General features: G+C 42.1%; 1 protein-coding gene and 1 pseudogene across 6 annotated transcripts; both read left to right on the top strand.

Moving 5' to 3' along the window:
• Positions 1–91: 91 nt before the first annotated feature.
• Positions 92–18,365, top strand: pbrm1 (polybromo 1; the record flags this gene model as incomplete). 5 transcript variants are annotated; one of them, XM_080846458.1, is made up of 31 exons in its annotated part: positions 92–229; positions 357–454; positions 562–709; positions 1,072–1,221; positions 1,558–1,674; positions 1,773–1,841; positions 2,043–2,141; positions 2,236–2,321; positions 2,446–2,537; positions 4,640–4,856; positions 5,299–5,440; positions 5,911–6,005; positions 6,445–6,724; positions 8,294–8,341; positions 9,060–9,165; positions 9,597–10,236; positions 10,623–10,834; positions 11,063–11,245; positions 11,415–11,572; positions 11,662–11,922; positions 12,057–12,173; positions 12,460–12,605; positions 12,725–12,882; positions 13,244–13,427; positions 13,590–13,794; positions 14,013–14,214; positions 16,039–16,194; positions 16,620–16,775; positions 17,226–17,278; positions 17,743–17,956; positions 18,193–18,365. In XM_080846458.1, the coding sequence occupies 31 exons, from the start codon at positions 92–94 to the stop codon at positions 18,363–18,365; spliced, it is 5,103 nt and encodes a 1,700-aa protein (XP_080702584.1). The 5 variants fall into 5 exon arrangements, with proteins under 5 accessions (XP_080702584.1, XP_080702588.1, XP_080702585.1 ...); XM_080846462.1 differs by lacking the exons at positions 8,294–8,341; positions 12,057–12,173; XM_080846459.1 differs by lacking the exons at positions 8,294–8,341; positions 12,057–12,173 and having other exon boundaries at positions 16,620–16,790.
• A 685-nt stretch (positions 18,366–19,050) lies between these two features.
• On the top strand, positions 19,051–26,039 carry LOC308371274 (cation channel sperm-associated protein 4-like; annotated as a pseudogene). The gene is made up of 10 exons: positions 19,051–19,106; positions 19,694–19,847; positions 20,079–20,180; positions 20,551–20,700; positions 20,869–21,005; positions 21,260–21,424; positions 21,578–21,780; positions 22,234–22,393; positions 24,563–24,691; positions 25,965–26,039. The product of its transcript is annotated as a cation channel sperm-associated protein 4-like (transcript).
• Positions 26,040–26,370: the final 331 nt, after the last annotated feature.

The following is a 26,370-nucleotide window of genomic DNA, read 5'->3' as shown; positions in this document are numbered from 1 at the left end:
AAGATATCCAAAAAGACCAGTGTCAGATTATTTAAACAACATATGGCCGATGAAACGTTACCTACTATTGTCTAATGACTTAGGAACCACTATGGGCTCCAAACGAAGGAGAGCCACTTCTCCTTCAAGCAGCGTGAGTGGCGGGGACTTCGATGATGGTCAAACCACATCAATGCCTTCAACCAGTCGCAAGAGAAGACGAACATCAAACATCCCCACTGTTGATCCTGTAAGTGCGTCCAGGGCTATCCTGCGGGATGTTTATGTTTCTTTCCTGTTTTTTTCTGTACTTCTATTCTCTACGCTTCTGGTTGAACGTTACATTTTTCACCTGACCGATAACATCCTTCATACAGATTGCAGTGTGCCATGAACTTTACAACACTATTAGGGATTACAAAGATGACCAGGGCAGAATGCTTTGTGAACTGTTTATTCGCGCACCAAAAAGAAGGTGGGTGACGAAACCATTGTTGAGTTCAGTAGTTGAGGGATGAGAACAGAACATCTCCTCAGAATGCTGCCACTAAAAAGGTTGTTTTAATTTGATCAATCTCAAAGGAACCAGCCCGATTACTATGATGTAGTGTCCCAACCAATTGACATGATGAAAATCCAGCAGAAGTTGAAAATGGAAGAGTATGACGATGTGGAGCAGCTCACTAGCGACTTTCAGCTCTTATTCAATAATGCCAAGGCTTATTACAAGGTACAGCATCATTCTCAATTAATACAAAGTGCAATAAAGTCTTACAGAGTGCAAATAGCATGTTTGTTATTGTAACATTTCTGTTGATTGTTACATGGCATCTTCATATTAATTACCTGAAGAAATAAATTACCAAAAATGTTTGAATGTGCATTTCAGCCATTTTAAAGAAAATACGTACTATATATTTTTGGTAATAATAAGAACATTAAGAGGTGACAAAAGTGACAGTGATAGACAGAGAATCATATCTACCCTGCAACCACCTCAACCAGTTACACAATGACACTGAAATTATAACAGAGACACCAGACTCAAATAACATTGAATTCCAACTTCATTCACCTTTCCTGTATCTGCAGCCTGACGCCCCAGAGTACAGGGCAGCCTGCAAACTGTGGGACCTGTATACCCGCACAAAGAATGAATTTGTGCAGAGGGGTGACTACGATGAGGAAGATGAGGATGGCGACGATCCCCAAGAACTCCCAGGAGTCTCCAATGAGGAAGAGGTGAGAGGAGCAATGCCCTAAAATGTTACCATAGATGTAGGCTAGTAAATTAAGTCAAAATCCTTCTTGAATTAAAACAGGTACGAGGGACCGCCTTGGGAAATCACTAGCCTACAAATTAACCATTTTGAACCATTTGTGTAAATATAGCTTGTTCTTTTTTGTACATAAATCAGTCTTTAGTAACACCCTTATATACTGTGTCTAGTAAGTAGAAAAGTGTAAACTCTTGAAACCAGTCAACACAGCCTTGTTCATGGCTCTTGCTGATATTCAGTTGTTTCTTTTTTTTGGAAGTTTTCTCAGTTCAAGTTTTTGTTTGATTTCTTTTGATAGTCTGCACCCACCTGTCTGAAGGATGTCCTTGAGCAGCTTCTCGATGCTGTGGTGTCTTACACAGAACCCTCTGGAAGACTGATCAGTGAGCTCTTCCAGAGGTTGCCTTCTAAAGTGGTACGAGATGGCCCTACTTGTGGTTGTTTCTTTGTTGTAACATATCTTGCCTCTGCATTACTGTAGAGTTTGTAACTTATCTGTGTTTTATTCCTTAGCAATACCCAGATTACTATGAGATTATTAAGGATCCAATTGATCTGAAGACCATTGCTCAAAGGATACAGGTGAATGCAATTATCAATCAATGCATTGATATGCGAAGCAACAAATAAACACAATACAAACCTAATGACGTCCTACTGCTTTTAGATGTATTGTTTTGCTGAAGCAACTGCCTTCCTGCTCAAAGTTCCCACCTGTGTCCCTCAAGTGAGTGTATAGATTGTCTCTGTGTTCAGCTAACCACGTTGTTATTTATTTCCTAGATGGGCTTTTACAGAAGTCCTCATGCTATGTCAAAGGACATAGATCTCTTGGTAAAAAATGCCAAGACATATAATGAACCTGGATCACAGGTTTTCAAGGTACGATCTGTTCGTGGCGCCAGATGACATCATTCCTTTTTTAATAACATAGTTTTTCTTCAACTGTTTATTATTTTGTATTACCCATGTATAGGATGCCAACACTCTCAAGAAGGTTTTTGCCCAAAGAAGGGCAGAAATTGAGCATGCTGAGCCCGTCAAGTCCAGTATACGAATAAGGTATTTTTCCCCATCTATAGTGTATAAAAGTAATAGCTTTTTCCTTATACATCCCCAATGGTTGTGGAGGTTATGTGGAATAGAGGTTATTGCAGAGTGTTATTATGCTTGCCTTTCGTGGCAGGAACAGACGATCAGCTCAAGGAGACCGTCTCTCAGCCATAACCATGGCACTGCAGTATGGCTCCGAGGGTGAGGAGGACGCCATCCTCACTGGTAGGACTTAATGCTCTGTGCCTCCACTCGCCCTCTCCGCTGACTCTACAAAACTGAACAGCCACTGGCTAGCAAATTTGTTCCCATTCACTTACATTCGTTTCTGACACTTGGGGCCTGATTTACTAACATTGCGACCACAGCTTAATCTGCGGTTGCACATTAACGCACAGTGTTTTTGCGCATTTTCCGTGGTATTTATCAAGCCAGATCCGCGCCGGGCACTCTGTGCTTACTCTGCCCTTTAGGGCCTGATTTACTTACATTGCGACAGCAGCTTAATCTGCGCCTCTGCCAGGCGCACATTAAAGCATGGTGTTTTTCTGCATTTTCCGTGGTATTTATCAAACCAGATCCGCGCTGGGCAATCATTATTTAGCGCACCGTTAAAAGACCGGAGAAATCGCCTGCAAGTTACTGCCACCATAGAGATTCGAAGAAAAAAAACTAAGGTTCAGCGAAGAGGAGATAGATTTATTGGTTCACGTTCGCTCAATCACTGAACCTGATTAGATGGGCACGTGGTTATATTGTTGTTCTGCCCGCCATCACCTACAGCGAGATGTTTAAAAGAACACAATTATAAAGAATGCTATGTGGCATTAATGCATAAACTGTCTATTATAACAATATAGATGTGTACATGGCGAGATTAATAAGTTCTACAAGGGACATGGGTTCACTATCCCCACTGAAACAGATACATTTACCAAGTAGCCAGGCCTCTCCAAAATCACCATTGCTCAATCATGGATAGATGGCACTATTCCGGAAGATAAAACTGTCATGGACAGATCCAGGGTATTTGGCTACCACGTTAGTAATGGTCATGTTGGAATCACATATGACCTGGACATTCATTGAATATGTGTGCTTTCTGTTTCGGTAAATGTGTTCGTGTATTGAAGGTGGGACTGTTTGCATGTGGGTGCAATCAATGGCTCCAATTACGTTCGGAAAGTTTAATTTCAGCTATCAGGGTGGGGAAATGTATATTGACCAGTGCGCCGTAGCAATGCGTCTAGTACCTGGGTGAATATTTGGCTGAGTGAAGGCTGAGATATACCAACTGCAGATGCTATAAGTGTTTGAAATGATCCGGAGGCCAATATTTGCAAATGTTGCCAAAAGTTAAACAACTGATGGAATGGAATGTGATCGCCGGGTGGAGGGTTCGATGTCGTCTCTGATCTGGTCCAGTCATTTAAGTATTGCTTGGCTGGTTAACCTGTACCGTCTAATGATTTGTGGTTCGCTTAACTGAAAAAGTGTTATACGAGTTGAAAAAATTATTTCTGTGCGCTGTCTCTGTCTATGTCTTCGCCTTGCTCTTATAACTGCTGCCATATCAACGTTTTCAGACTCAATAGAAATGCGCCTCCTGGTTAAGACGTGCTATTATGAGGCGAAGATTAGCCCGCAAATTAGAGACGTTCGCTCGCCAGGCAGTTTTAGTAAATACCACGCAATACATCATTAGCGCACTTAACTTCTCTTCTTCATATATTTGCGCATCACGCCCAGGTTTCTTATATAAGCGTATAAATGCGCCTCTACTCAAATGCGCCTCCTTTGTAAATACCGTTTTATGTTTACGACCGCTATTTTACGCCTGAAATGGGCACAATCCTGTTTGTAAATCAGGCCCTTGGTATCTTTCAGTTGCACAGAAATGAATGCAAGTAAGTGACGGCTTGTCCAGTAAGCTGTTGCCTATTTATGTTATCAGTTGCTATTAGAAAGTACATACACTTTACCATTGCTCTGACTTAAGTCCATGCATACTTAAGAGCAGCTGTCCTTGCACAAGGTGAATTATTATATTTTTGCACTTATTATGACAGCAGATCAATCTAGATGTCCAAAAGCATTAAAGTTTAATGTGCCATATTGTGACTTCATGTGCCTTTTCCTTTTATCTATGTAAAGCACATTGACTATGGAATCTGCTTTATAATAATCTCACCTTGTCTCACTATGATCATCTCCAGATTACTCAACCATGCCGGTGCTTCAGACTGATAATACCACTAGTAAAGGCTACTTGACCTATTAATCCTGTTATCCTGATCCTAATGCTGATTGTAATCCTGTCATGTCAGGATCAGTCCACTATGACGAGGGTGAGTCGGAGGCTGAAAGCATACACTTCAGCATGGACGTAAGCAATCCCATCTTCCAGCTATACGAGGCGGTGCGTGGGGCCAGGAACAGCCAGGGCCAGCTCATCGCCGAGCCCTTCTTTCAGCTGCCGTCCAGGAAGGACTACCCCGATTACTACCAGCAGATTGTCCAGCCCATCTCCTTCCAGCAGATCCGGTATGAGTGCTCATGGGAAAGCAGGCCTCTTAGCAGTCTCTAATCACTATCTGCTGTAACAAAACAAAAACAACTATTATGTTTTAAAGCTGTGTTTTACTACTGCTTCAGTGAAGATGCATCAGGTACAATTGTTTTATAATGTTGGCTTATCTAACAGGGTATGCTTCTGCATCTAGTTTGATTGCCAAACAGAATAAATACTGAATGAAATGTACACCTTCATCTTTATTGACAAATGACTACATGTAAATGTGTCAGGATTCCCTCAGGTAAACACTCCAAAGATAGACGACAGTACAGTCACTGCCTGTTCTTTTTGCTCCGATTTTTAAAAAGAATATTTCATAATAAATATTAAAAATATGTTATATTATAACTTTACAAAACTATCACATTGCAAAATGAGCATCAGCACACTGTTCTCCTCCATTTCCCCCAGAATCAAAATGAAAAACACCGAATATGAGAGCATTGAGCACATAGAGGCTGATCTCATGATGATGTTTGAGAATGCCAAGCGTTACAACGTCCCCCACTCTCACATCTACAAGAGAGCCCTGAAGCTGCAACACATCCTGCAGGTCAGTGCCACGGCCATCCAATACCATTGGAAACCTTACAGTGACCTTGCAATATTTATGCTGTGCTACCCTTGTAAAGCAGAAGCTGTCTTTTGCTCTTTGGTTAGTTTAAGTTAGAGTGTAGAAAACAGCTTTATGGTTCGAGATTCAGCACATAGGATACATTGAAACTGTAGGTTTGCTTGAGGCAGCATTAGGAGAGGTATGTCTTTTTCTTCTGTATCTTTAATATTTGTTGCAACAATATCTTAATTGCAAGCTTAGCATGGTCATGTATTTATTGAACTCTTAATGAATGTGCAGACCTGTATACAGACTTGTGTGCTGTGTTTTCTATCGAGTCCAGAAAAGAGGCAAAGGCTGTTGATAAATATTGATGAGAATGAGGGGGCAGGAGGAAAGGACTTGTAAATATTAATGTGTGAGTGTGTGTGTCTGTGTGTGTGTGTGTGTATTTCGGTTGTTTTCAGCTGAAAAGAAAGGATCTTTTGAGAAGCGGGGACGAGGACAGGGACAGCATGCTCTCTTCCACCATGTCCGATGGCAGCACCGCCAAGAGGAAGAGGTACAGTTGGCTCAGCACACTCACATCTCAAGCAAACAATCGGAATTACAACACTATTCCCAGGACATGTGTGTGACCCTTCTGATGCTGCAGTGAAGCATGATCTTGGCTATGTCAGGATCATTTCCTCAGGAGCCTGATTGTTGCACACTTATTTGGTTTAGCTGTTGTCACTCGGATGTAGCTTTTCTTGAATGAAATATTGTGTTTATGACTTCATGCTTTAATACAAACCAATGCGATATCTATAAGAAAATATTCGGCGAGCGTTCTTCCTCTTGTTTAGGTGGTGGTGAGATTGTAGGCTAGATGTTGCTAATAGTGAAATTGTGTACCGTTCGACACATGATTTGGAAACTGAAGCATTTGATCTTCAGTGGCTGTGTATCTCAGTGTATTTCTTCATAATGTAAAAAAATTGCCCCCATGCCTTTACCAGCCACAAGAAGAACACTAAGAAGAACCGCATGAAGGTGCTGTTCGCCACGCTGACCGAGGCGCGAGAGATGAACACTGGCCGCAGACTTTGTGACCTGTTCATGGTCAAGCCCTCCAAGAAGGACTACCCAGACTACTACAAGATCATCCTGGAGCCTATGGACCTTCGCACCATTGACCACAACATCCGCGCAGACAAGTACATGAGCGAGGAGTCCATGATGGAGGACCTGCGACTCATGTTCCGCAATGCCAGACACTACAATGAGGAGACATCCCAGGTAGGGCTCTAAATATTCTATCATACATTTATATAATATATATTATAGATTCATAATGCAGCAATTCAGTACCTGGTGATGAGATATTCTGGTGTGAAATGGTATGGTATGCAAGACATGGCACAATTTGATACAGTAGCTCATGATGTACATAAGCTAAATACCCCAAACATAACAAACTCAACTAGAGGTATACTGATGTATCCCTTTGACCATTTATCGGTTTGTATTAGTATCAGCCTAAAATTGGTGTTGCTGATATTTGGCCGAAAGCACCTTCTTGTGTTAGTAACGTTATTTATGGCAGGTTTACTTGCATACAGAGTTTAACTAGAGCTATATATATTTAAAATATATTTAAATTTTAATTTATATAATTATTAGTTCAATTTTGTTATTAACATTTATGTCTGTAAACTCCTGGTTGGGAACTATAACTAATGCGTTTGCAGCAAATTCACTGCACCCTTTCAATGTCCCAATTTACAGTATAGTATATACTTTAACACCTTATTTTAGAAAATTCACGCAAGCACATTTTAGTGAGATTGCATATCGATAGAATGAAGCTAACGTTATAAATATAAACTTATGATAACCGCCACTGCAGTGTGGCCTTGTAGTGTGTACAGACTTCACCAATCCACATGAAACTTGGCTCAGTTGTAGCCTTACATGCTTGATACCGAAAATAAGGTTTGTGCCTGTACTGCCCTACAAAGCCAAAGAGCAGTAAGTGCAAAAACCCCAAACTGAGAAAAACAGGTTTTTGTGGTTTTTTTTACACCAAGTAAAAGTTTTAAATTATATTTAACAACAAAATGTATAATTAGATAGATTAAAGTGAGGTGAACACCACCCTTTAAGTTTTTTTTTCATTTTTGCAAAATCTGGTAATTTTATAGGCTAAACTGCGTTTTGCCTTTGTATTACTGCTTAAAATTACACACGCATACATTAAGGTATTGCATGTAGAATCAATGAAAACTGCAGTAAAGACATATACTGCACTTGGCTTGGTTTTACTCTATTTCTACTTTTCTATACACACTGCAAATTTAAATTGCAAATATTTACATTAAACAGTTTATTGATCAACATAAAATTTTCACAGATTGAAGAGCTGACCCTGCACTTTCAATTTCTGCAAAAAATAATTTTTTGAAAAAATGCACATACTGCTCTTTGCCTTTGTAGGGCAGTGTAGGTGGGCATGTCCCTTCATGCTAGCGCCCTAGTGGGGGAGTCTCAAAGCACTTTTGGGCCATACATTTACGTATAACCATCTGGCACATTTCAATGTCTCAAGAACCGCTTTAGCTTAAGTTTTGAAATTTGGTATGCTTATATATGGCTACATTTGCTCACATCTCTTGAAGTACCATTTGGATTGCTCAACAAAATGGTCACCAAAGTTCAGCAACCAATACATGCCTGTGATGTAAAGGTTCAAACTCCAACTTGGACCCCAATGATATCTGCTTGCGGCTATATTTAAAGTTATTATTATGAAAGTGTATGTCTTCTTATTTCACTTAATTCTTGCTCATTTTCTGGCCTGTTATACAGCATGGGCCTATTGGACAAAGGCCCAGGGGCCCTAAAAACCCAAACCAAGTAAGCACCACTGCTCCGCGGTTGACTCTTGAGAGACCCTAAAAGGCCCCTACAGTACACAAATGGATTCATGGGCCCCCAGCCTGAATACATGGGGGCTAGAGCAAGGCAGAATCGCGACTCATCATAATTTCAATTATAATAAAACAATTAATTATGGTAAATGAATGTCGGCCCAAAATATCAACCAGATATTGGTCATCTGCCATCCTAAGGCATTAGATATTGATATCAATCGACCCCTAAACTCCACATGAGAAAATATATGATCTTAATACCAAAACGTAATGCCTCTAATTCAATTCCTTTATTTATTTCTGCAACATAGGGTCTATAAATTTGACAAGATGTTTTCTCTTTCTGTAAACACTTTGACTTGCCATCAGCAGCGACAGACTTAGTCTGCCAGACATACCAACAGGCCTCATTTGAAATATACTTGTTTTGTACTATGTCCTTGAATGAACTTATTTACTAAATTTGAATGCTTTTGATGGATGTCTGTACTGTAGTCACATGCATGAAAACCGAACCTTAATTACATTTGATTGATCAGGTGTAATACAGTCAAGAAATAATTTACTGTGCTTTGTTGTCTATTTCTGCTTTTGCTTACTTTATATGTAAAAAGAAAATAGAATAGAATAAAAAAATATGTTAAAGCTTTACAGCATGAACATGACATGACTGCTAATTATACTTCCTGCTTTTCTTTCAGGTATATAATGATGCCAACGTCCTGGAAAAGATCCTGAAAGAGAAGCGGAGAGACATGGGGCCTATGCCTGACGAGGATGACATCGCTTCCCCAAAACTCAAAATAAGTGAGTGACTCACACAGAGCAGTTATCAAAAAAAGAGATATAAATAATAAGCCAAATACATTTTAAATATTTTGTTTCCTTTCTTGTGCTGATGTGTTTTCCAGCTTACACGTTGCCTTACTCAAACAATAGCAAGGACTGTTTTATAATGAGACTGCCTCTGTGGCGCTGTGAGATTCTCATAGGTTAATGTGGATGCTGAATGTGTGCAAAGTGTGTCCTCCATCCCAACATGTCCTGCTTTCTCTGTGTGTTGGGTGTTTGACACCTGCCAGCCAATGACACGGGTGTATTTCATGTATAATTATATTTATTTGTTGGGAGACTGACTCTGACACAGGGAGGGTATACTTTTTATAATCTTTAACACAAATGTAAGCTTCACCATTTATCACTGCTTTACACAAATTCATTACTTTTCTGATTGACAGGGAAGAGTGGCATCTCCCCGAAGAAGTCCAAGTACCTGACCCCGCTGCAGCAAAAGCTGAACGAACTCTACGAAGCGGTGAAGAACTTCACGGACAAGCGCGGCCGCCGCCTCAGCACCATCTTCCTGCGCCTGCCGTCGCGTGCCGAGCTGCCCGACTACTATGTGGCCATCAAGAAGCCCGTGGACATGGAGAAGGTCAAGAGTCACATGCTGGCCAACAAGTACCAGGACGTGGACGCGCTGGTGGAGGACCTGGTGCTTATGTTCAACAACGCCTGCACGTACAACGAGCCCGAGTCGCTCATCTACAAGGACGCCCTGGTTCTGCACAGGGTGCTCCTGGAGACGCGGCGGGACTTGGAGGGGGGCGATGACGCCCACGTGCCCGACGTGGCGCGCCTCATCCAGGACCTCGTCCGCAGCCTGTTCGTGTCCGTGCTCGGCCACCAGGACGACGAGGGCCGTTGCTATAGCGACTCGCTGGCGGAGATCCCCGCCGTTGATCCTGCCAACGCAGACAGGCACCCGCTGAACTTCGAGATCATCAGGGCGAATGTGGACACAGCGAGCTACAAGAGGCTGGACGTGTTCCAGGATCATATGTTTGAGGTTCTGGAGAAGGCACGACGCTTGCACAGGTACAACATAACAACGCAAAGCGTGCATTTAGTATGGTTTTACTCGCCTCGTATTTTGTGTTATAATTAGAACTTATTTGGTGCACGTAGCTCTTTGTCTTGTCATTAAGTTGTTATATAGGAGTCAAAACATAACAGAGAATTCATTTTAAAATATTTGTGACATATATATGTTGATTATGTTCAACCCAGCTCATGGTTTTTAGACTTTTTACAGTACTGGTTTGTGCTGATTTGTCATCTGAAGTAAATTAAAACATTGGTTCTAAATCAGTGCTAGTAACTGCAGTACCTTTACTGAAAAGACTGAGATTTTTGAGGATTTGGCAGACAATGACCATTTGACTGTTATTACTTATGCCATGCATTTGTAATGACTTCTGCAGGACAGATTCTGAAATCTTTGAGGATGCAGTGGAGCTACAGCAGTTCTTCATCCGCATCCGAGACGAGCTGTGCAAGAACGGAGAGATCCTGATGACACCCGCTCTCAGCTACACCTCCAAACACCTCCACAGTGACGTGGAGAAGGAGAAGAAGGGGAAGCTCCCCAAGGAGATGGAGGAGGACAAGCTCAAGCGAGAGGAAGAGAAAAAAGGTACTCACCTCTGTGACTCATTCCGTGGCAATTGAATTAAATTGAATTGAATTTTGTAAAGGGAGAACACACAGTACACCTCACAATTGACTTGTATCAACTACTGGCTTCTTGGACAAAAAATATGCCCCATCGCTCCATTAAGGGTACAACTGTGCTAAACTGGTCCTCAGTGACTGAACTAAAGGGAAGTTTCATGAAAGGTCTTTATTCATAATTGTACGTCAGAGGCTGAAAAGAGCGAGGACTCAGCTGGAGGAGCCTGGCAGGGCGTGCAGCGCACCTACAGTCAGGACTGCAGCTTCAAGGACAACATGTACCACGTGGGAGACTACGTCTACGTGGAACCAGCCGAGCAGAACCTGCAGCCTCACATCGTCTGCATCGAACGCCTGTGGCAGGACGACGCCGGTAAAGGGATTTCATTTACTGTATACATTTACTGTATTTGTGTTTGCATTCACTTCATTCATTCAATTCATTACTTAGTTACCTAGAACATGCTGAAGGCTGTGCTTTTTAGTGTGTGTGTGCTGTATGAAAGTGTCATGTTAATTCATCTTACCTATGTTTTGCCCAGGTGAGAAATGGCTGTATGGCTGCTGGTTTTACAGACCTAATGAAACATTTCATCTCGCTACTCGGAAGTTTCTGGAGAAGGAGGTCTTTAAGAGTGACTATTACAACAAAGTGCCTGTCAGCAAAATATTGGGGAAATGTGTGGTCATGTTTGTCAAGGTATATTTGAATTAACATCAGCATTCATCTTTAAAAATATATATATTTGTGGACTTTAAATCAATTATGGTCTTAATAAAACACTACAGGAATACTTTAAACTGCATCCAGAAGGCTTCAGGGCAGAAGATGTCTTTGTCTGCGAGTCTCGTTACTCAGCAAAGACCAAGTCCTTCAAGAAGATCAAAATGTGGACCATGCCTCTGAGCTCTGTGAAGTTTGTCCCTCGTGAGGTGCCGTTGCCAGTGGTCCGGGTTGCCTCGATGTTTGCCCCTAAGAATGATGAAAAGACCCCTGGCCCAGCTGAGGATTGTAATGATTGTAAAACAGGGCCATCCATCATAGACAAGGTGAGATAGCACAAACTACAGTGTGAGATCTTTTCAAGGTGGTTTCACTTTTGCTATTCAAATGTATTTCTAAAGCATAAACTACCAAAGATTGTATCACAATTTTTCTGTATTCAATTTCTGTCATATTCAATTGTATAGTGAGGACCGGTCATGGTCCTGTTGTATTAGCATGTAAGTGGAATCCTGCAGTTCTTGCACCAATTGGAATGTCTTTCTTGATGGTACCCAGTTCAACGTGGGGGATTTGTGTACATTCATATTTTATCATTAAAATATCCCTTCGTCATTTAATATCTGTGAGGTCATGATCTGACATGGCCAGTAAGTCCAGAGATCTTCTCTGAGTGAACAATGTTACACCACCCCTCCCCCCATCGTGTAATTCATTATTAGCTTATATGTTTTGGACGATGATTTTGATTTGGTGTAGTGTGCTCCATTGTTCAAATCTTACACTGGATACTTTTTATTCACTTGAGCTTTCCCTACTAAAACATATACTGATAGTGATTCTAATAATTTTTTCTCTTGTAGGAGAGAGAGGATGTAACTATGGACATGGCCAACGGTGAGACTGGCTGTCAGTACTTTGAGCAACTCTGCTACAATGACACATGGATGAAAGTGGGAGACTGTGTCTACATCCGCTCGCATGGACTAGTGCGCCACCGAGTGGGCAGGTGAGGTATAGCACAACTGAACACGTCAGAGAAGTTCCTTTGTGGCTGTGTTGATATTCTGGCTAGTGCACAATTGTAATGTGCTTCAATGAAAGGACATCTCATGTTTCTCGTGGCAGGATTGAGCGGATGTGGGTTCGAGATGGAGCGGCCTACTTCTTTGGGCCGATCTTCATCCACCCAGAGGAGACCGAGCATGAGCCAACTAAGATGTTCTACAAAAAGGAGGTGTTCCTTAGCAACCTGGAGGAGTCCTGCCCAATGACGTGCATCACTGGTGAGACTCAACATAGCTCTCGATAAGCCATGCACCTCCGGGAGTTGCTGAAACTAAAATCTAAAAAAATGTACCGTCATCTAGGACTTGTTTTCTTGACTCAAATGGAGATGATTCACAATAGATTTGTACCCCACAATGTAGAGAATTGGCAAGGAACACAAATACCAGTGAGGCCCTTATAAATCATAAATTGCCGTGAAGTCTGTGTTTCACATCTTTTTATATTGAAGGTTCTTTGTATAAGGTTCCTTCCTGATTAACAGGGAGTTCTTCACAGTTTCACAGGGTTGTTACACTTGCCTGATGCTTGATTGTTTTTCTATTTGAGTTTTTATTCATTTGTTTTTTGGACCACTAGGAAAGTGCGCTGTGTCCTCATTTAAGGACTACCTGTCGTGCCGCCCTACCGAAGTGCCCGAAGAGGATGTTCTGCTCTGCGAGAGCCGCTACATTGAGAGCGAGAAACAGATGAAGAAGTTTAAAGGCCTCAAACGCTTCTCCTTATCTGCCAAAGTCGTTGAGGATGAGATTTACTACTTTAGGTGAGCTGTCCAACTTGACAACTCCTCTGGTTCTCATTCATCTCACTCAAATGTGTGCATTGTAGTCCAATAAAAGATAGTAGCACTGTACTTTTAAGAAATTCGTTAAGACATACAAAAAAGTTATTAAGCGTTATGCCTTTATGTCGCTGCTTCCGCTAGGAAACTGATAGTGCCTCAGAAAGAGCCGTCTCCCCTGCTGGACAAGAAGATTGAGGAGCTGGAAGCCAAGTTTGCTGACATGACGGACGAGGAGCTGGAGGATCTGGGGGATGACGACGGAGACACGTCTGATGCCATGTCCATGCCCCAGCATCAGACACCGCTGGCCAGCGACATGGACATGATGCCATACACGCCACCCCAGGTGGGTAGACACCTGCTCATCCTCAGGCAGGGGCCTTTTTACTCTCTCTTAATAAACTTTGAGTAAAATTAGCTTTCTGGTATGACACGCTTTTTGTATTCTCTCTTTTTCATCTTCTTTCCCTTTCAATAATTTCACTTGAACTCCTCTCTACTTTTTTCTTCCCTTCACTCCACCTTTTCCTTTCCTTTCTCTCACCCTCACATTCATTGCTTCAGTCGACTCCTAAGTCCATAAAGGGCATGTCTAAGAAAGAGGGCTCGAAGAGGAAGATCAACATGAGCGGCTACATCCTGTTCAGCAGTGAGATGCGAGCCGTCATCAAGGCCCGGCACCCCGATTTCTCCTTCGGTGAGCTGAGTCGGCTTGTGGGGACCGAGTGGAGGAACCTAGAGGCCAAAAAAAAGGCAGAGTATGAAGGTATGTGGCTGTGACTGACAGACAAGGCAATGGTAACAATTCTAAGTAACTTTTTTAGCAATGGCAGCTAATATTTATTAGTATTTTTTACAATAACATAAAACATCAACAAATAAAACAATGGAAATTCATAGAACTGCGTTTCATATGAAACCATCGTTGTATTTAATTTCTACTGACTGCCAGAGGGGGTGCTTTTAGCACCAGATGACAAATTCCAACAAGCCCATGTGGAAGTCCTGTTTGGCCTGTGAAGGTGTAGGAAGGAAGGCTGTAGTTACCGGGTTATGAGAGACCACATAAACCCTATAAAACCTTGGAAATGGAAGGTTCTTGAAGTGTATAATTTGTAGTATTTGTATATAGTCATATAATGAGATAATTATGACGTAATTTGTACAGTAGAGATATGCGCAGACTCAATCCCATGCACCGTAGCAAATGATTAAATAAATGATTAACCAACTAGATCATTGGGTAAGAGAAACAATCTCCTGTTTCATTCAAACCACTTTATCAGGGTGTGTTGCATTGTAGTCGAAACTCAACAACGCATCAGTTACACAATGCAAACAAAGTCTCGGGGAACTACCCCTCTTTTCGCTTTTCAGTTTATAGTTTGCAATGCTATACTTACCCTTCAACTATCTCAACAAAGGCTTGTTATGCCAACACAAATCACAGCGAATAAATCCTGTTTCCTCTTATTAAATGCATTATGGTGAAACCCAGCATTTTGTGACTGAAAATAACAGCAGGGAATCCCTGCCCGACACTTTAATTAGTATTAGAAGTCGGTGTTAATGAGAGTAAAAGTCAGAAGTCAAGTCAAATTTATAAATAAAGCACATTTAAAAACAACTCACGTTGGCCAAAGTGCTGTACAATAAATTGAAAACAGAAACAAAACTCAACTAAGCATCTACTAGTATATACAGAGAAAGCAAGTATACAAATTATCAACTCAGATCAGGAGTATCCAAATGCTAGGAAATAAATGTTGGTTTTGAGCCTTGACTTGAAGGAGTCAATAGAGGGGGCTAATCTGATAGAGAGGGGGATGCTGTTCCACAGTCTAGGGGCCGCAACAGCAAAAGCATGGTCACCCCTGGAGTACCATCAAAATTGATCATGAACTAAAGCTTAATGCCTTTAAACTGCCAATTGCCAAATTACAGTGAACCTGCTAACAAATGATATCGCTAGCAGAGGAAATGAACTTTACCTTAATTGACAGTTGCAGTATTTGGAGGAAAAGGCTTCAACCCTGCTTCAGTTTACAAGACTATTATACTATTTTATTTCTTATTTACTAGGTCTCTATTGCTCGTGGCTTGATTGTTCTCTCCCTTGTATTTCGCTTTGGATAAAAGCGTCTGCTAAATGACTAAATGTGAGACGACTAGCGATGCCTATACACTCCTGTAACCTGCTTACCGAAGCGAACCTCCTGGGTGAACTTGCCTTTAGTTATAAAGGGCATACGTCACCCAGGTCACAGGTGACTTTGTTGAAACAAAAACTGGACCTGCACAAGCATGTTGTGGACATCCAGGTGCTTGGTCAGTAGAAATGAAATAGAACATGACATAATCGCTGCTAAATGTGCTCAGGGCCGTGGTTCTGGCTATTGCCCTTAAACGTTTCCAAGTGTCTCATTAGCCATAAGGATCCTCTTATGTCAGACATAGTATCCACTTTCATATGCTAATGATTCATTTGTGTGCGTTTGTTCATGTGTGTGTGTGTCTGCGTGTTTGTGTGTGTGTGTGTGTGTGTGTGTGTGTGTGTGTGTGTACATCCGTACCCTTCCGTCCTGTGCAGAGCGGGCAGCTAAGGTGGCTGAGCAGCAGGAGCGTGAGCGGGCGGCCCAGCAGCAGAACTCCCCGAGAGCAGGTACCCCAGTTGGGGCGCTTATGGGGGTGGTGGCGCCCCCTACCCCCTTGGGGATGCTTAGCCCCAGCATGACACCTGCGTCAGGTAACCCCTCATAGATGAGGTTGAACCTTCTTGGGGGACACTCAAAGCTGGAATACTGAAGCTCAACTGCTAACTCCGTTTTGTCTTGTGTCGTCACTTCGCCTCATGTAAAACTCCTTTATTGTTTTCAAATCCTCATCTATATTTTAATTTCCCCCTCCCACATCTGAAAGCATTTCCAGTAAATGCGTTCCCTTTTTATCACGGCACACAACAGTGTATTTCTATGGTTTCTTTAACTGCATGTGCAAAAAGGCCTGTAAACGCACTGGTGTAAAATACGAAGGGAACTCTCTTTCTTCTTTCCATACATGAGCTTGGTTTGATCTCCATAGTGCATGGTTTAATTTATTTAGCTAGCTGCATGATGCACTGATGCATGAATCTCTTTTGTTGCCACCTTCTTCCTCCTCGCTCCTCCCAAGGCATGATGGGTACCTACGGGCCACCTATGATGCCCCATCAGGGCCCAGACGGAATGGTTAGTATACCTGGCATGCCATCACATCTTATGGGTATTCCCGTCTTACCCCATCACCTTCCTCATGGTATACCTGGCTTCCCTGGCATGCCTTACCTGGGTAAGAATGGATTCTGTGCCAGTCACCCATATCACCCAATGCCATGCCCTTGCAGTTGCTTCCTATCTCCCAGACTAAGTCACTGGAGGGGCTACCTGTACCACAGGCGCAGGTGCTTCATATACTAACAAGTAGGTCATGGCCATGCCCAATGTGCCACTGTCAGGTGCAATCCTGTCATGTAGAAGGTGACCTGCCTTAACATACCTAATATCATTTTCCTTCGGCCACAAAAAAAAAAAATATGAATTACAACAAATGATATCCTCAAATCCTTTTACAGTAAGTGTCAGTGTTGTCTAGAGGATATCCAAAATGTCCATCAGAAATCTTAGTAATGTATGTTAACATGTGATCCCAATGTGCTCTTGTGTGGAGTGCTGTGGCATGTTCACATAGCCCACACTAGATGGCTCTAGTGTGATGTTTCAATGGCTTTTGTCCTCATAGGTCTGAATGGCATGAATGGAAACCCTGGTGCTGGAAATCATTATGGAACTCAGGTAAACTCACACACTGGTTTCCAGGAGCAGTAAAGGTGAGGTCTGCATTTCTGGCAAGAAGTTGTTGACATTTGAGTACAATAGCTAATCAAATAACACCACTCCCCTCTTTGCTCCTGAAGCAACATGTTGATTGGCTGATTTTATGGCTTGGTTCGTTGTTTCCCGTTTATGTAGCCAGAACTGTACAAACATCAGATTTTTTTGGAGCACACACACATCACAGACAGCAAGTGGACCATGAGGAGGAATTAATTTCATTTTGACAAAAAGTTTTGGACTAAAATCGCAGACCGTACCATTTAAGTTTTGAAATTGATGGATTAGCCCCAGAGTTGTGGTTTTGAAAACTATGTGAACGTGCTCATTTTTCTTGCAGTGGCACCCTAATAGTGTCCATTGAAAGGGCGCAGATCTCTGGAAATGCACTGTGTGCAACTTGAAATTGGCTGTTTTTCTTACAGATGGGGCATGGTGGTCAAGGGCAACAAGCTCCGCCCCCTTACCCAGGGCAGGGTCAGGGAGGGCAGCCTGCGATACAGCAGCCAACCACACCCATATTTGTGGCCCCGCCTCCCAAACCACAGCGACTCCTGCACTCGGAGGCATATTTGAAATACATAGAGGGACTCAATGCAGAGTCGAGTACGGTTAGCAAGTGGGACCAAACTCTCTCAGGTAATCATTTATAACATTATGCTATTGAAGAATTTTGAACTCTTAATTTACGACACAGAGTTCTGAATCAAAAATGAATTGAAATCTATTGGTTGGATCAGTTGACACTAAAAAACACTTGATACTTGACCAGCTTTTTTTCTATAACAGAATAAAGTAACAGCTGTAGCTTACAACTGAAATGAAACAAGGGTGAAGAGGCTATGTATGTGATGTGATGTGATCTTGTAATCCAGCTCGTAGAAAAGATATACGTCTGACCAAAGAGCAGGAGAGCCGGCTGCCATCCCATTGGCTGAAAAGTAAGGGCGCACACACCACTATGGCTGACGCCCTATGGAGACTGCGAGACCTTATGCTCCGGGACACGCTCAACATCCGTCAGACATACAACCTGCAGAACATCTAACCATTCCTACTCTTGTGTCCTCTAGCAGAGGGAAAAGCATTGTAGTTTTAATGTTGTAATACTGTGAGTTCACTTTGTCATGGTTTTGTAAAATTTGTCTCATTTAGTTGGTTGCCTTGGGTTAGTGTTCATGCTGTTTTGTATCTGCATTTTAAATGTACTGTTATGTGTTGGGAACTGTTGTTCTGTCATGGAAAACCAACATTTTCATAAAATGTTCAGAGAAACTGTGTGCTTTGTATTCCATTTGCCTTTTTGGTGTCCTTCCCTCTAAGTTCTTCCTTTGCCTTGTGTAATCAGCTGCATTTTATACACTGTTCCATGATGAAGTATATTATTTTAGATATTTAACTAAGGGCATAACTGATTTTTATTGACTGCGGTATCTCAAGTTCAAGTCTTTTATTGTCAGATGCACAGAACAACACAGAGTCAGACAAGTCACCGCACAACAACCTTACATAACATATAAGTACTCTAAACATAAATTAGACATATAATAAACTAAATAAATATACAATACAATCTGCTAAACATAATACAGATATAGTAACCTATACTAACCAAATAGACCTATACTCACCTAAAAACAAATCAAGTTTGGGAGTAACAGGTAGTGCAATATTACCGATAGTGCAAACAGTGTTTAAAGTTTCGGGACTGTCACTGTTCATTCAGAAGCCTGATGGCTCTTGGAAAGAAACTGTTCTCCAATTTACGGGTGCGAGACCGAATGCTTCGGTAACGCCTGCCAGAAGGCAACGGAGTAAAAAGTCTGAAGGATGGATGGAAGCAGTATTTTAGCACCCTGCCAGCTTTTCTGAGACAGTGTGTGGAAGATGTTTCTACAGGGCTGGGAGCTCCCTGCTGGTGATGAACTCAGCTGACCTGACCACACTGCGTAGGACCTTGCCGTATCTAGAGTGAGAGCCAAATTTACAGAAACTCCCAGTGGACGTTTAAGGAGACTACCTCTAACCCAATAGCAAATCTATATTAGTCCAATTAAAATCAATCCAAGGTTTATGCTTAAGAAGGGTTTAGATGGCAGGCATAGGGGGTAAGAAACAGCTGGATTTAAGTGTAAAGGGTTACACAATTATACATACTGCCTCTAGGTACAGTTGTTGACAGAAAAAAAACTGAACAAACAAGGCTGACTTCAGTCAGTTTTTTTATTGTGGAGCAAGAATCCTGCAAACTACTAATGCCAATACATCAGTCTGTTGCTGTATTTGGTGGGCCTGATACTAATCAGCAGCTTAACATCTCTTTAAGGACCAAGTTGTGTGAAGGTCACTATTCTGTCTCCCCTACCATGCTCTCAGGGGGATGGCTTGGAAACAGACACGTACGTATGTCTCTGAGGTGCTCATGGGAACTCTGCTCGAGCACTTACTGTTTAAGTGCCTTATCCTCCTTGTGATCACCAGCAATGCCATCGTCATCTCAATCCAGACGTCTAATCCAGCCATTACCAAGGCTAGTGTCAAACATCTGCAGCTGCTTGGGCACTAACCTTTGTGGGTTAGGCCAGGGCCTTTCAATCATATTGTATAACCAGAATTTTTTTTTTTGACAATACCATTTCCCTACTACACCTTTAATATTATATTGTGTTCTTGTCTTTTTTTCCTTTGAATAACCTGCTTAGAGGACTCAGTGCATTGATTTGCCATGGCAATATGACATTTGCTCCTGATCATTTTGCAGAAATATGAAATTGTATTTACTGTGTGTGAACACATCATCCTCACTGTTTTCACCTGGAAGATCCTGGTCAAGTGGTTCTACGGCTTCACAATTTTCTGGAGGGTACTGTGCATGTTTGTGCTCAAATCACTGCAGCTCTTAATGCACTGGATGCATGCAGTGCAAATGCGTAGAACACTTGAGAATGCCGCATTCCTTTGACTGATGAAATTTACGCAGTTTTTTAAATGTACAAAGAGTGGTAAATTGTCTCAATAACATACTTTTGCCAATTCAGACTGGCTGGAACAATCTGGATTGCCTAGTAGCAGCATGTCTGTTAGTGGGACCTATGATCTTTCCACACGGAGCAGATATCTTCAAAGTCATGAGGTTATAATCATCTAACAGTGGTTCTTCAGGGTGTTCCTGTTGTCCTCTCTGTGCAGGAAGATTCTCAGCATCATGTGGGGCAGTTGTTTGTTACTGTAAGTGCATTGTGCTGTCTTCCAGGGTGCTGCACGTAGTCCGATGTGTCAGCAGCTTCGCCACCATGCAGGGTGTGGCCATGATGATGCATGTCATCTTGCAGTCCCTTCCCGACTTGGAAAACAAGTTCTTGCTTCTCCTCATAATCATGATGGTATATACATCAACTATCCCTTCTGTCCCTCTTATACATACATCCATTCTACTTTACATGATCGCATCTTTTGTTATCATGCTCACTGCAGTTCTCAAGAGCATGGTGCTCAGTGAGTTGGCGTGTGTCATGACTGGCCGTTGTTGTGTTGGTCTTTGTTCGGTGCAGGTCTTTGCTGTGTTGGTAGTGAATTTGTTCAGTGCCTCTGTGCCATCTGCGTTTGGCGACCTCACCGCAGCCCTCTATACCCTCTTTATCTGCATCACTCAGGACGGATGGATGACTATCTATAGTGAGTTCCAGGAGTAAGTGACAATATTAATCAGGTGGGGGGTCATGTTCACTTCCTCAATGGATTGAACAGTGTGTTTGTTGGTGAAAGTGCAGTGCGAAAATGTATAGAACTATTCCACCTTTGAAAGATGTGTAATTGGCAAATGTGTAGTTATTCAACGATATGCCAAAATAAGTTATTCCGAAAAAGCTGTTCTACGACAGCATCCGTTTTGACCTCTGATTTGTATGTCTATTTACCTTTTATTGCTGATGGTTTTTCCAGGGGTGGAGACACACTGCTTTACGGTGCTTCATTGTACTTCTTCATCTTCCTCACTCTTGGACGTTCATCTTTGGCAACCTCTTCGGCGCGGTGGTGACCACCAACTTAGAGATATCCATGGCAGACATTAATGAAAAAAGTGGCAACGATAATGCCCATGCGATGGTGGGTCTCTCTGCTACACAATTCAGAGCCATATGTTGGGCGTAAAATCTGACATCTGAATCAGGAAAAGTACTAATCATGACTCTGAGCCGTTTCTTATTTTATGTTTTACACTCTGTCTTATTCTCTTTGACCCATGCCACCACTTAACAGCTCATGCTTGAAGACAGTGCCAGTATAACGGACACTAGCATGATCCATTGCAAGGAAGTTGTGGCCAGAACCAGCATGACCAGGAGGCAGAAGCCGTGGAAGGGAAGTTGCCTGGAGAACCTGAGGGTGGACACCTTTGAGGAGCTGCTATGCAGAAGAACAAGAAGGAGTACAAGGAAATACACCAGGAGCTGGATAAGTTGGTTGTCTTGCATGTTAAATATCTTTTTTGCATCAGGGAAAATGAATGTAGTCTCATGTGAGTTGAATTGACAAGCCAATTCTTCGTTTTGACGTTTTACCACTCCTCAGGAATCTTAAGCAATACAGTAGTTAGATTGAATTGTAAGGAATCCACATTCTCAAAATACACAGCTAAAAGAGGGAAAGTCTTCCCTGGTTGTGCAAACTGTACTTATTTCTACTCCCACCAGTTGCCTGTAACTTCATTCCCTGTAACAATCAATGTAGCGCAACTAGGCATTTCTTAATAATCCTCGGGTACATCTATTACATCTATTTCCCTCAACTCATTGTTGACCAGATCAAATAAACGGAGGCCTGTATTTTGGGTCATGTTTGTGGGAAGGTCATGGTTGCACAGCCTGGTCATTACAATGTGAATGATTAACTTCCTTCCTGGCCATTGACTGTAGGATTGTTGAGGAGGTGCGCAGGCGCCCCTTCAACAGAGAACAGGAAAATGCTGTGCTCATGCGTGACCAAAACGCAGCCACCAGCCACAGCTTCCTGACGAGGGAGGTCGCCACGGGACGCACTGGAGACATGCTGTCCACTCTTATAGCACTGGAGAAGGTCAGGGGCCAGTGGCGGCTGGTGGTTTTTAAAGTGAGGGAGGAAGGACTGCGCGCTGGTTGCCATTGGCCCATTTGTACTGTTGGTGGCATAAGTATGTGAGACTCAAGTTGTTTCAGGGTGTTTTGGTGAACTACAGCACAAAACAGCCGGGAGGGATAATTTTGTGAATAAAATTGATAAATTCACCAGTGGCAGCATTGTAGTTTGAAAGCTGGTGGGCAGCATGTCTTTGATGGACTAGTCCAGGCCAGAAGGAAAGGATGCAAAGGCAATTAGTCAAATCAGGACTACTCTTGATTTGTAAAACTAAATAAAAGATTCTGGGCCAATCATTGGGCCTATTTTTTCCACTCAATGACTGAAGCTATTGGTTGTAATATGTCTGATTATTTTCAGCTACAATTGTTTTAAGAAGAATGAAGACACAAGACCATAATTGATGCCATTTCAAATGCATCATGCTCTGAATCATCCACTTACATCCTTTTTCTCAAGTATTATTGGCTAGAAAAACGGCGTTCCTGAATTGTACCGTGGTCATCAACATAGCGCAAGATGACAGACAGCTGAGAATGACAGCTAATGTCTGTGGTCTCGTCAATTTGCCAGGAAAAGAAGTGTGCCCTGTTAAGTTCCTTTTCTAGCTCTGTTTCAATCGAATGGTGAATGGCTGCAATTAGATCGTTCTGGATTGTTTTTGACATGCCTGTGAGAAGACGGTGGAGCTTTCCAGATGTTCTGCCAGAACACGGTCATACTTCGCTATCACCTCCGCAAGTTCCCTGTAATTGCCCTTGTTGTCAGAATTTTCCCCTTCGTTATGCCCCCTGAAAGACAACTCTAGCATGCCTAGGTAAGCCGTTGCATCTAACAGACGTTTTACCACCTCCCTATTGCCACGCACTTTAGCGTTGTGCTGTTGAATTTGCAGCCGCACACCCTCATCCACTAACCGCTCTATAGGCATGGTGCCGCCTAGCAATGAAAGGCGGATAGCAGCACCAACGTGGTCTTGACATTTGTTGTGGCGCTTGGTTGCCCTGTCAATATTTTTTATATCAGTAAATCCATGAAAAGACCACGTTGGAGAGTTGACATTCATTAGTAAACAGGGCCAGCAATATAACCGATTGTTGGTAATGCTACCAGTCACCCACGAGTAGCCTACCTAGCAAATCATGTAGCACTCACGACACTGACTCTGCCGTTGCTTTTGGTGATTTCAATCTTTGGAATTGGTCTACCTGTTGCTTTAATGGCCAACTTGTCATTGTAACTCACCCCATGGAATGGTTTCTGTAATAAAACATGAACAATGTCCTCGGTTTCCATAGTTTACTTTATTTGCTAATTTGCTAATGTGTTCTCATTATTAAAATGATCAGATATTCTTGCTTAACTGTGTCTCTTAGACTAAGCAGATTATCTTTCGTAGCCTAGATTTGAGGGGATAACCCCACCCACCATATCCAGGGCCTCTGCTTATTGGTTTATAGCGCAGACGTGACTCCAGCCTATTCGTTAATAGATTTTAGCGCTATCCAGACCCCTAAACTAGTCACACCCTCTCAGAGGAGGATCGTTCTCCTCTCTGCCATTGAAGTCAACGCATTCCACGAGCCGCCAGCGCAGGCAGAGAAATTAATGGGAGTCAATGGAGGGTAGAGGGAGGAAGGTCCTCCGGCAGTAATTTTCGATAGCGATAGGGGGTGCTAATGTCATCTTTACCCAGGGAAACTAACATTACATATACAAAGGTATTAAAGTAGTCCTATTTAAGGGTTTTAATTAATCACAGTAGTCTGGGCAAAGTACACTTTTTATTCTCAAAATGTTAAGGAGGATCTTCCTCCCTCTCCTCAATGGAGAAGCCTCCACTGTCAGGGGCGTATGTATGTCTTTATTTGGTGTAGAAAACAGTTATACTAGACAGGATACTGTCCACATTACATTGGGAAATCAAGTTTGGTTTTGATTATTAAGGTTTATATGTTATTCTATAATCACTATGGTATTACGGCACTACTATTCAATACATGTTTAGTTTAATGGATAGAAGCATTTATATTAATCGTCTTGCCTGGTTTTGATTTGATTGGCTGACAGATTCAGATTCCGGTTCAGATGTCCTCTGATGATCTGTTTTTTTGCATTCTGTGTTCACAGGCCCATGTCATTGACTCAGGCACGGACTCCCCAGCTGCGTTCCAGAGGGGCTTGCGCCATGAAGCTATGCAGCGGATGTCTATGGACTCAACACACAGCAGCGCAGTCCTGCATTCCTCATAAACAAAGGTACACCCAAGCACAAATAAGGCACAGTTGCAAGATTTACCAAAAATCTCGTGATATCTTATGTACTTGGGTTAACAACACACATCTGTGATAGGGTGCATGGTGTGAAACAACACACACTACACTCCTTGAAGATGTTTATGTGATTCAATGTTAGTGTTGAACATTATTCATTTTACAGAGCACTGTCTATATTGAGGAACCACAATACATCTGTTTACATCTGTTGGTATTTAAAAACACGGTGTCAGGACCTGGTCTTTGTTTCACAACAAAAAAATGCAGCTAGCATGAAGTTAATGTTAAAGTGGTTTCAGTTCAATCCTCCTCCACCCTGCTAATTTTGATCAAAAACTGAAATAGTTGACACTACCTTCTGGAGATGATTTATCGTGTTGACTAGTGAGGAAAATGGGAGGTACAGTGAATAGTTTCTTGTTGTGGGGCTCAGAATTAACAGCCAATCACAATTACCAGAGCTATGGATTTTTGAGTAATGAGTTATTCTCTTCAAATAATTTAAATAAGAAATTAATATGTTATGAAGACAGATACCATTGTCATTTTCTGAACATTTTAAAGCGAAGACTTAGTAACTCATGTGTATTTAGCTGTATCACAAGAATGTGGTTATAAGCCATACCTGGGCTATTCAAGACATTGCAGTCTTCCAATTAGATTTCAATGAGAGAGGCTCATCGGCATGGCAATCAAACCAGTTATGCAACCATATGACAGCAGTCACACCCTCTCGTTCCCTCACCCTCACACCCATGCACTTCATGCACACTGGCAAATAGCCCTTAGACCAACGGTGAACTGACGGCCAAGTCTGTCAAGTAAAGGTCTCTCTCAGTTCAATTAAGTTTGAATAGTCTTGCTTTATTGACATGACCATAACAAAAAATATTGCCGAAGCATACTTGCGGAACAAACACATAGGCTATATGTAGGCTACATGTTGGCTATATAAAAAAAGATTTTTTTTTTTTTTATCCACACACTTAATCTTAACATCTAGGTACCTCCCCAACCCAACCTCCCTTCTAAAAAATAAAAAAACACATGCTCCAGAAAAACTGGACTTAGCCTACTGATATTTTCAATAGCTACATACGCTCTGTAGGTAATTTAAGACCAAATGTCCATAACGCTTAAGCTATTAACAAAGGAAACAAAACAAGCAAAACTGACATTGTTTACATGTATGCTGCACCCTCTACCTTAAAACTCCTGGACTCTGTTTACCATAGTGCTATTCACTTTGTTACAGGAGACGCTTTCAGGACCCACCACTGTAACTTATACAAGAATGTTGGTTGGTCCCCTCTCGCAGACAAGAGGGGAAAACACTGTCTTTTATTTGTTTATAAAGCCTTAGTGGGAAAACTGCCTAATTATCTCATGTCACTTTTAAAATTAAAACTAGGGATGCACCGAATCCAGTATTCGGATTCGGATTCGGCCGAATAGGCCTATTGGTCTTTTTTGAGGGGTTCGGGCTCTGCCGAACCTTGGCATTTTTTTCAACCGAACCCGAATCTATTAGAGGCTGGCGCTTGGTTTACTCATAGCAATTTATGCTCCCTGAAGGTTGCGTGTGTTGCCAAGCAATTCACCGCCAGAACAATAGGTGGAGCAAAGTTTAATTCACGTATATGAGCCTGTCATTTGCCTAG

The sequence above is a fragment of the Sprattus sprattus genome (assembly GCF_963457725.1).
Source record: "Sprattus sprattus genome assembly, chromosome: 10".
Classification (NCBI taxonomy): domain Eukaryota; kingdom Metazoa; phylum Chordata; class Actinopteri; order Clupeiformes; family Clupeidae; genus Sprattus; species Sprattus sprattus.
This window is presented reverse-complemented; position numbering and strand designations above follow the sequence as displayed.